The 10,856-nt window shown below is 43.4% G+C and overlaps 1 protein-coding gene across 1 annotated transcript in view; it reads left to right on the top strand.

Moving 5' to 3' along the window:
- The first annotated feature begins 1,259 nt into the window (after positions 1 to 1,259).
- Positions 1,260 to 10,856, top strand: part of LOC138965114 (dentin sialophosphoprotein-like) — a 15,778-nt gene continuing 6,181 nt past the window's right edge. Inside the window, exons 1-6 of the mRNA XM_070337244.1 lie at positions 1,260 to 1,371; positions 2,093 to 2,226; positions 5,370 to 5,457; positions 6,024 to 6,106; positions 6,582 to 6,798; positions 8,038 to 8,223. Of these exons, the coding sequence (XP_070193345.1) occupies positions 2,107 to 2,226; positions 5,370 to 5,457; positions 6,024 to 6,106; positions 6,582 to 6,798; positions 8,038 to 8,223 (694 nt within the window). The 5' untranslated portion in view covers positions 1,260 to 1,371; positions 2,093 to 2,106. The remainder of the gene's footprint in view (positions 1,372 to 2,092; positions 2,227 to 5,369; positions 5,458 to 6,023; positions 6,107 to 6,581; positions 6,799 to 8,037; positions 8,224 to 10,856) is intronic.

Raw genomic sequence — 10,856 nt, 5'->3', positions numbered from 1 at the left:
TACACTGTGTCATTGTTTCTTAGCCATTACTTTTTGGCGCTCCTCTCTTTGTGGGAATGTTTTTGTATGTCTTCATGTGTGTGTGTGTGTACGTGTGCGTGTGTGACTGTGAGTGTGTGTGTGCATCCTGATAGTATGTTTAGTGTGTATCTTGCCTTTGGCACAGAAGTCCTGAGATCCCTAAAAAGTGTCACTGGTACAAATAGACAAAAAGGACTTTTTGAATGATAAAGCATTGGACAATTGAAATAAAAGCCTTGTTACAAATCATTCTCTTTACGTAATTTCACAGTTGGTTTACCATTAAACAAACAACATATCCTCAAACATGAGAATGATCACGATGTCTCCTTGTAACAATAAAATCGTAAAGCCATACAGAGCCAATAAGATTTTTAGAGACCGTAAACATACGCAAAGTGGCCTTTTACAGAGTGAATGTTACTCCTGTGTTTATTGGGGTTCAATGAAACTATATTTCTGCTAGCTGCATGCCGTTCTCTGGTTCACACGTCAAGCCAGACAATTCTGTAAACGATGTTGTTAGAGCGACCACGACGTTGCAGGATACTTCATGTAGCTCCGTCCGAACGAGGAATGAGAATGATACTATGTACCGACTGTCGAGGCACTTTCAAACATGGCTTGTGTAGGCTAAATATTGCCAGTTTAGCTGGCTTGGCTTGGTGGAAGAAGTTGTCGCGAGGGTTACACGCTGGAAAATGGAGGACTATTCACGTCTTTTGTTGACACCAATACTGCAAACAAAAGCATACGTGTATGTGACGTGAACGACCATTCTTTCTCTCCCCCTCCTCTCGTCTTATCTAAATCCTTTTTACTCGACCCGCCCCTTTAGTTCTCATACTTCACTGAGTTTGCTCACGCAGGCATATATATTTACAGGGACGGGTTGGGGTTGTCTGAAGGCATACCCAATAAGTATATACCGGGGTATATATATATATGTGTATCTGAAAAATGAACATTCTGTCTCCCATTTCCTCCCTCTTCCAACCAGACCTCCCTCTTACACCTTTCTAACGCCGCCCAGCATTTCTTCCATGGACCTGGTAAGTTTGTCTATAGATTTATATCTATGGTAAGTTACATGATTTCTTCATTTTGTGTCATGGGGCCAGGAGCACTTGATTCCATGAATTCCTTGGTCTTGGCTAGCCCCCGAATGAGACATTTGTGCTTGGAACACATTACGTCATAAATATATGCAAGTGAATGACGTTACTCAATGTCGGCATAGTTTAGAGCCTTCTGGTTGACTTTCGACTACTTGGGAGTAAACATTTCCTTGTGGAAGTTCCAGCAAACACGCACAGAATGGACCTACACAGGACTGCATGTGATACCACCGTACGTTAGCTTTTCAAAACTCTTGTTTGTTTGAATAATAATATATATGTCAAGATGTTGCTGTTCACTCGAGGTGGCTTTCAGAACTTACTATGAGTGTTTTCCTGCAGATGAAAAAATATACCGAAAGGCAAATTTACCACGCTTTGAAGAGACTGATGCAGTGTAGTGAGGCTCTTTTTGACCTTTCACGAGCTCCCCATAATAATAATAATGTCCAGTGGAATCTAACAACAGACTCACAGATTAACCTTTCTAGTTCTGCCTATTTGTTCTCTCTGTTACCGTGTGAATATGTCTGCTTTGGACAAACTATTTTATTGTAACTCTACGTAGAGTACATCAGCGACAATCACGTTGGCTTCTTCTTCTTCTTCTTCCTCCTATTTGTCATCTATCTTCATCAACCTTACGCTCAAAATCAGAATGCAGGAAGAAGAGCTCATTTTCAGTCTCAGCATGGGAATTCAAGAACCAGGCTCTCGTGGTCTCTTACATTCAAACACGATGACAATCATCACCTACCCCTCTCTCCACACACACACACACACACACACCCAAAACACGCGAGCAAAGGAAGAAAAGAAAAACTAACGATAAAACAGACATATATATAATGAAACAATGATCAATGCAGTGACAGTTAAAGTTAATATTGTGTTGTGTCCTGTTGACGATGTAGAGCGGTGTAGCCTTAGTATCTTTTGCATTACCGTTTCAGAAAATAGCCAAGAAATGCCACGTTTATATTCGTCGATGGCTTTGGTGCCCTTCACGTCTGCCAGTGTCTGGTTCATTGCCCAGCCGAAAGCTGGCCAAGCCAGTTTATCAGAGAGAGATGTCTTAGCTAAAAAGGTAAGCGATACTATTATGCACGTGTTTGCACGCACAGTGGCACATGGTACCTGCGATGAAAGGACACTAACGATTACCAGAAATATGTTTTAGGCTATGTTTTATGCGTGTTGTCCTTTTATGTCCAATTGTTGTTATAATCGTTTACAGGCAGGCAGGGTGTGCCGAAGAACATTTTCCATTTTTGGCTCACGTAAGTGTAGCCTATGCGATCGTCATTTTTGTCTGTCTGTCTGTGCGTGCGTGCGTGCGTGCGTGCGTATGTATGTATGTATGTATGTATGTATGTATGTATGTCTGTGGTAGAAACTTTAACATTTGACTAAACACCGAAATACTCATTTTACCTGGTTATTTTTCAAGCACCATCTTCAAACTATTGAAGTAATGATCAATAATTTGTCGGCATGTGTGTAGTTAAAGTGTGTATCCAAAGAAAACGGGTGGTGGGGGGTTTTGAGGGGGAAAAAGCAGGCGACTGGTTTGCGTCGTGTGTGGTATGTTGACCAGGTCAGGGGTCAAGATCAGGTCAGGTCGCGTGAAGGATTGTGGTATAGATTCACTTTTCAGTTCTCTGCATTCGCCGATTCGGGGAAGACGATTTCACATTGTTCGGTTTCTTAGCTCCAGAAAAATAGATAAAGAAGATACCAAAGGAGATTTCGTACAGTTTGATCTGCACAGCGGTTTTCCAGTGTCTGCGCGAGGAAGAGCTGTCGACAGCGCAGTGTCAATGATCTGGCAGTCGTGTCCCCGGTAAGTACAGACAGATCTAGTATCTCCCACTCTTACAACGTGTCACCTACTAATAATCCGGTTTTTTTAAAATTTCTTTTTATTTCAGCAGACACGGATATCAAACACAGTGCTAGGCAGTCACCTCTAGTGACATGAGTTGATCTAAAGTGCCTGTAATGTTTGGATGTCTTTGTTCTTGGTTCTATTTATGTGAATTTCAAGACTTGCAGTAGAGTCTCAAGTTCATTCTGCCCGTATAAAACTGTCCACCATTTACTTAAACATGCAGATTTAAGGAAACGGAATTAATCTGTTCTCAAAGTCAAAATTATTACGATTGTGCCTCAGTTTCAAAACATGCTCTGTCATGGTTCTGTCCTGTAAAAGTTGCTACCTTGCAACAACTTCCTTGAATTTGAAAGACAGTTTTTGAATACTAGATCTACCTAGATCTGTATCGCGTTTCATTCCAGGCTCCTCTCTTTGATTGTACTTACCTTGCAACAGCTTCCTTGTCTTTGTTGGCATTTTCTTTCAAGGCAGCACAACGTAAGATTGGCTTCTTTTGGACAGCAGGTAGCATGCATGCTAGTTTTGAGACGACAGTCGTCTAAAGAAAGCTTGCTGTGGAATTTTGTTCTACATAATGGTACATGTGATTCTGTATTTTTCTGCGGTTAATGTTAATGTTAATGTTAATATAGGGTTCCCATGCTGCATAGGTAAAGTGGCTTGTATAACCCGACTATGCAGTATCAAAACACTGTTTATATTTGTGTATGTTGTAGTCATCACAACTTTTCGCATTTTGCCTTTTGTTTCAGAAAGGAGTATAAGCTGCAACAAGATCGACGCTAAGAGTATGTCAGATATGCCTCAGCCACATGACGACTTCCGAATTTAGATCCACTCGGCATACCGGCAGTTGGCCTAGTGGTAAGGCGTCCGCCCCGTGATCAGGAGGTCGTGGGTTCGAACCCCGGCCGGGTCATACCTAAGACTTTAAAATCGGCAATCTAGTGGCTGCTCCGCCTGGCGTCTGGCATTATGGGGTTAGTGCTAGGACTGGTTGGTCCGGTGTCAGAATAATGTGACTGGGTGAGACATGAAGCCTGTGCTGCGACTTCTGTCTTGTGTGTGGCGCACGTTAAATGTCAAAGCAGCACCGCCCTGATATGGCCCTCCGTGGTCGGCTGGGCGTTAAGCAAACAAACAAACAAACAAACAAAAATCCACTCGGCATGGTGACAAGTCTTGATGAAAAGTATAAGACTGAGGACAGCAGTGGAAAAAGTGGCCACATGGCAGGTACCTATCGATCAGTGTCTGCAGTGCAAAAGACAGATAAGCTGATGGTTGATTTCCAAATGAACATAGTAGGCTATGTGTGTGTTTGTGTGTGTGTGTGTGTGTGTGTGTGTGTGTGTGTGTGTGTGTGTGTGTGTGTGTGTGTGTGTGTGGTTGTGTGTGTGTGTGTGTGTGTGTGTGACGGAGTGATTGAGTTTGTGTTACTGTTTGTCGATTTCTTACGGGAGCCTTGAAGGCTTCGCCTCTTGTTATGGAACATTTTAATGGACAATAAAGTGTTGTTATTGTTATTGTTAAATGTCCCTACATCGCAAGTGGCCCTTCGATTATGACATGCACATCGTCAAACGGACATCTAAAGGTGTTCCATCGCACGCATCATTGTACATGCAACGTCAGATTGTTTTTTTAGAAAATGTGTGAAATTACTTTTGCAATGGTAACGATATGTTTTTTAGCAATAAATTGCCTGTACGGTTCGTGTCAGCTTTAAAAAGAAAAGGAAATTGGAGAATAAGAAAAGAGAGAAAAAGTGTCTGTCCTTACTATAATTATCTAGAACACACCAGGGACGTAGGACGCGGTACGGCGGGTACGGCGATCGCCGTACCAAATTTTAGACTTTTTAAAAAAATTTTTTAAGAAATCCGATGATGATCACATCCTCATAAATCAGTCAGGGGTAATAACTTGAACAAAAGCAGATGTGAGAAGAAACAGTGAGTTCACAAACACATCCACATTACGTCGATCAATGGACCTGGGTAGCAAATCGGCTTTTTTTCCCCCTCGCCGTACCAAATGTTGTGGGTCTGCTACGTCCCTGCACATATATATGTATACAGAGAGATGGAGAGAGAGATAGAGACAGACAGACAGAGATAGACACACAGGGATAGAGGGATAGAAACAAAGACAGAGAAAGGGATAGATAATGTGCGTGTGTGTGTGTGTGTGTGCGCGCGCGTGTGTTTGTGTGTGTGTGTGTGTGTGTGTGTGTGTGTGTGTGTGCGTGTGTGTGTGTGTGTGTGTGTGTGTGTTCGCGCGCGCCTACCTACTCGCAAACCCAGTTCAAGTTATTTATCTTTCCGTTGCAGGTGGAAGACGAAGATGTGGCTGCATACAAACAGTCAATTAATTCAAAATCCAAAATGTTTCACCATTACGCTCAGCTGCACGTGCAGGGTTAGTTACCTGTATTGACTGTGACTTAAGAAATAAAAACAATTATGTGTTGCTTGCTCCACCTTTAGCTTCCGGTTCTCCTCTGCGTAAACAGTTTTTTTTAAATTTTTTTTTTAAGTGTATTTTTGAATCGACACCAGTATCATTCTTTTTGTTTGACTCCCTTGTGTAATCATGGGGGGGGGGGTTGGTGTTTCACTGTACTTTAGTGAGTGTAAAGGGACATGACGAAGGGTAGTCGTATAAAGCTGCGATTTGCTTTTCTTGTGTTCCGTTGTTTTTGATAATACATGTAGTGGCGGTGGTTGTGATGATGGATTGATTGAGCAAGTGCGTGAATGAGTAGAACTGTACGGTTGTTCTGTAGGAAGGGTGGGGGCGGGGGAGGAGGGGGCTAACAGTAACAGGGAAGGACATGTGATGGGACATGACGAAGGGGAGCCGTTTACTCATTTGCTTTTCTTGTCTCTGCTGCTGCGCGTGTTTCATGTTCCGCCAGCATTTCTTGTCGTATAATAAGGACTTGGAGCCTCACGTATGATTCGGTACGTTTCCGACTTTTACAGAAATACCAAGTTATGTAAAACAGACTTCAGGATTCACCAAAAACGTATTGGTCACATTCGTTGTTTCAGTTCATGACTCAAAGGTACGTACAGGATTTGATTGTGTGATCTGCATGAAGTCAGTGGAGACCGTTTTTGTCATTCTCCATTTTTATTCTGCCTTTCCATCTCTGCCTAGTCTCTGTGTTTCTCTATCTCTCCCGGGGGGAGACATGCTCTCTCTCTCTCTCTCTCTCTCTCTCTCTCTCTCTCTCTCTCTCTCTCTCTCTCTCTCTCTCTCTCTCTCTCTCTCTCTCTCTCTCTTTTCTCTCTCTCTCTCTCTCTCTCTCTCTCTCTCTCTCTCTCTCTCTCTCTCTCTCTCTCGCTCTCTCTCTCTCCCTCTCTCTCTCTCTCTCTTTTCTCTCTGAGTATGTGGGTGTGGGTGTGGGTATGTGTGTGAGCGCGCGCACGCTATCCGCAGTGGGCATACGCATGATCTATAAGTGCATTTGTGTTTGAAAGTAAGTACAACATGCGTGCATGATTTATGCGTTTCTGCGGGTTTTTTTTATTTGGCAGTTCACATGGAATTGGAAGATTCAAAGAGGAGATCACTGGAAAGCGTTGGATGACCCTTTGTCTAGCATAACAATGAGCAACGGAGGTAATGACAGATTTGGAACTCAGTTCTTCTGGACTTCGTTTTGTACTCGTCTGAAGACAAGTTCCTTCCGCAGTTTACTTGACGCAAGATTCACCGAGGATCTGATCTACTTGTTACCTATAGCACTCATCAGTAAGTACTGAGTTGTGGATGTGGTCGGTAACTATTGGATATGTGCAGTTTCCCCCACGAACCAGGTGCTGTATGTCCGTCTATCTATCACTCTTCTTACGGCTAGGAGGTGCTCTCTCGCTCTCTCTCTCTCTCTCTCTCTCTCTCTCTCTCTCTCTCTCTCTCTCTCTCTCTCTCTCTCTCTCTCTCTCTCTCTCTCTCTCTCTCTCTCTCTCTCTCTCTCTCTCTCTCTATGCGAAGAAAAGGCGTAGCCTTAAATCTTAATCCTTGTTAAATAAAGTTCAATTCAATTCTCTCTCTCTCTCTCTCTCTCTCTCTCTCTCTCTCTCTCTCTCTCTCTCTCTCTCTCTCTCTCTCTCTCTCGTCAAAGATATGCTGTGCATTGTATATTCTGAACATATTTTTGTTGTACTATTGCTACATGTTCGATTGCTACCAGCTTGTATTTATAATTACCTGCATAGTGTGCATTTGATTTTATGAATAACCACATTTGTAGGGCCTATGCTCTTCATGCCTCATCATCATCATTATCATCATCATTATCATCGTCATCATCATCATCATCGTCACATCATCATCGTCATCTTTATTATCACGTGCTGAAGTTTTCCGACCTCCTTTTTTTGTTTGTTAACTTTTTAACTTTTTAATTTTTAATTTTTTAATTATATAATTGTGTGTCTATGCGTCCCAAGGACAGATTGTAAGAAAAGGCGTAGCCTTAAATCATAATCCTTGTTAAATAAAGTTCAATTCAATTCTCTCTCTCTCTCTCTCTCTCTCTCTCTCTCTCTCTCTCTCTCTCTCTCTCTCTCACACACACACACACAAACACGTACACACACACACACACACACACACACACACACACACACACACACACACACAAATGGACACAAACCTATGGGCACACACACGCAAACTCGCGCGCATGCATGCACGAACTCACAAATGCATTGTTGTAGCCTCCAACACCCACACCCACACACACACACACACACACACACATATACACATACACGCTCACACACACGCACACACACACACACACACACGCATACACACACACGCACACACACGCACATACACACACACACACACACACACACATATATACACACACACACACACACACACCTAGTCATTTATAAGAGACAGAGAGAGAGAGACAGCCAGACAGACAGACAGACAGACGGACAGCTCAAAACCACTTTTCCTTCTTGTCTGGCTCCACAGTGGAGCCTTGGGGGCGCAGAATGGTACCAGCGATCTCCAAGAACGAGACGAAGTACACTAATTCCGCCACGGGCAGCACTCAACTTTGGTTGATATACGTCCTTGTCATGGTGGCTGTCGTCCTCATCATACTGCTGGCCATCGTCCTCTATTACATGTACATGCGCATGCACAAAGCGGAAAAAGGTGGGCAAGTACGTATGTAAAGGCGGATGTCCTAATGAAACCCGAAGTCGACTTCGCGAAGACTTCGCGAAGTCCTTTTACCGAAAACTCAGTGCTGATGGTGGTCTTTAGTTGACTCGGCCCGAAGTCTTTTGACTGCGAAAACTCAGTGCTAAAGCTCTGTGCGGCCAGCTTCGCGAAATATGCTTCGCGTTGTCCACTTCTCCCAATTAAGGACAGGCTTAAAGCATGTGTGCTTAGCGTCTAAAGATTGCTGTCAGAATACGCCTTTTTGTTACCCTGACCCTCTTTGATGTGTAAGGGTGTGAAAGGAAGCACATACACATACGTACGCATGCACACACACAAATACATTGGGAAGGTACGCATGTAATCCAGTGCCCTTTGTGTCGAAGTTTGCAGCCAGAATACGCCTTATCAGTCAAGTTACCCATTAACCCCTTACGCTTTGTGATTTTCAAAGGTGCAAAAGGCATTGGCAAATACATAATATACGTACGCATGCACACCAGAAATAAAGGTGGGATGGTACGCATGTAATCCAGTGCCCTTAGTGTCGAAGTTTGCAGTCAGAATACGCCTTATCATGCATTAACCCCTGACGCTTTGTGATTCTCAAAGGTGCGAAAGTCATTGAAAAATACATAATATACGTACGCATGCACACCAGAAAAAAAGGTGGGACGGTACGCATGTAAACCAGTGCCCTTAGTGTCAAAGTTTGCAGTCATTAACGATATACCCGTGTCCCAGTTGGTAGCGCGCTGGATTTGTATTCAGTTGGCCGCTGTCAGCGTGAGTTCGATCCCAGGTTCGGCGGAAATTTATTTCACAGAGTCAACTTTGTGTGCAGACTCTCTTCGGTGTCCGAACCTCCCCCCGTGTACACTACATTGGGTGTGCACGTTCAAGATCCCACGATTGACAAAAGGGTCTTTCCTGGCAAAATTGCTTAGGCACAGTTAATAATTGTCTACCTATACCCGTGTGACTTGGAATAATAGGCCGTGAAAGGTAAATATGCGCCGAAATGGCTGCAATCTACTGGCCGTATAAAATCATTTCATCTCACACGGCATCACTGCAGAGCGCCTAGAACTGTACCCACGGAATATGCGCGATATAAGACTCATTGATTGATTGATTGATTGAAAGGCATTAGAAAATGCATGCATGTGTGACAGGGGAGGCTACCGCTCCTTTCACAGCAGACTCTGCACCTGAGTTGTTGGCTTTTAAGTCAACACCGGTGTATTGTGGAATTCTGTTTGTGATGGGGTCTGGTGGTTTCCGATTGTCTGTTTGTTCATGGAAACCTTCGGGTTTGCATAACAGTTTTTATAGGGCTAAGAAATTAGCCCTAACATTTTCAATCCTGTTTGATTGCACTTCGCCGCCCGAGGTGATCGTAGTGTTACGGCACTCGGTTACATCTGGCGCTTGCGAGCAGGGATGGGACTCGGCATGATTTGTTCAGGTAATGGCATAATATGATCACTGAACATTTTCGTGCTGTTCCCATTCCCCCGGTTCAGAACTTCGGGACAGAGTTCATTCAAACGGGGGGCGATTGTGACAGGGGAGGCTACCGCTCCTTTCACAGCAGACTCTGCACCCGAGTTGTTGGCCTTTAAGGTGTTACGAGTGTGTTCAAGTTGCGGTTCTTGCTAATGTTTATACTCACTGAGTTACTTGCCTTGATTGCGACGGCGTATACGCACGGTCCAGTGTGCGTTCGACAGGGGGTGCCCAATATGCACTGTTAGAACTAAGATACTTCTTGATTTCAGTAAATAGTTTCATCAGAGACTACAAAATATACTCTATAGTCTCTGGTTTCATGACATGTCAACTAGTTTGTTTTTAAATGATTTTTTAGAGATCGCCAAATGGTATTGTGTGAATAACATCATTCACGCACGGCGCCGTGCTTCTAGTAGCTCTCAGTCCATTCCTTCTTTCCGGTGTGGAAACAGACGTGTTTCTGGCGAAAGAATCGGCGTTTTCAACTCGCCATATCTTCATATTCATTTAGACTAGAATAACGAAAGTATGACTTTCCTGTAAAAAATATCCCGAATCTTGCGACTCTGGTAGTCATTTTGTTACGCGAAGCGGCCTTTGGCAGGTACGACAGTTTTAGTCATCCAAGTAAACGCACGTGGACGAGTTTTTCAATGGCGTTTTGAAGTCTGTGAATGTTGTGATTACAAATCATTTCGGGGCACCCCTCAGTCTATACGTACAGACAAACAAATTGCATGGAACGAAAGTTGAGAGGCTGGACTGTAAGTTGTTTTGACTTCTACAAATCTCGCAGGTCTTTTATGCAAAACAGACTCAAAATTGCATTTTTCACGCAAGTTTAGATGACGAGACTATCGAAGGAATAGAATACACTTACCCAAAGATATAATAGACAGATACTGTCTATGACTTACCCTAGCCCATATGTTAGAATAAAGAACATGCTTTGCTCTTTTGAATGATGTATGATTTGGCACTGTACACAGGATTTTAGACCTGCCCCCGAAGTGATTTTTTCCATAAACCCGTCAAAAAGGTCACTCTGTTTTGGCCGTAAAAAGCGCCCAAATGCAGTCAATTTATAACCTGTGTCGTGTGTTCGAAGG

This window comes from Littorina saxatilis, linkage group LG4 (genome assembly GCF_037325665.1).
Source record: "Littorina saxatilis isolate snail1 linkage group LG4, US_GU_Lsax_2.0, whole genome shotgun sequence".
NCBI classification, from domain to species: domain Eukaryota; kingdom Metazoa; phylum Mollusca; class Gastropoda; order Littorinimorpha; family Littorinidae; genus Littorina; species Littorina saxatilis.
This window is presented reverse-complemented; position numbering and strand designations above follow the sequence as displayed.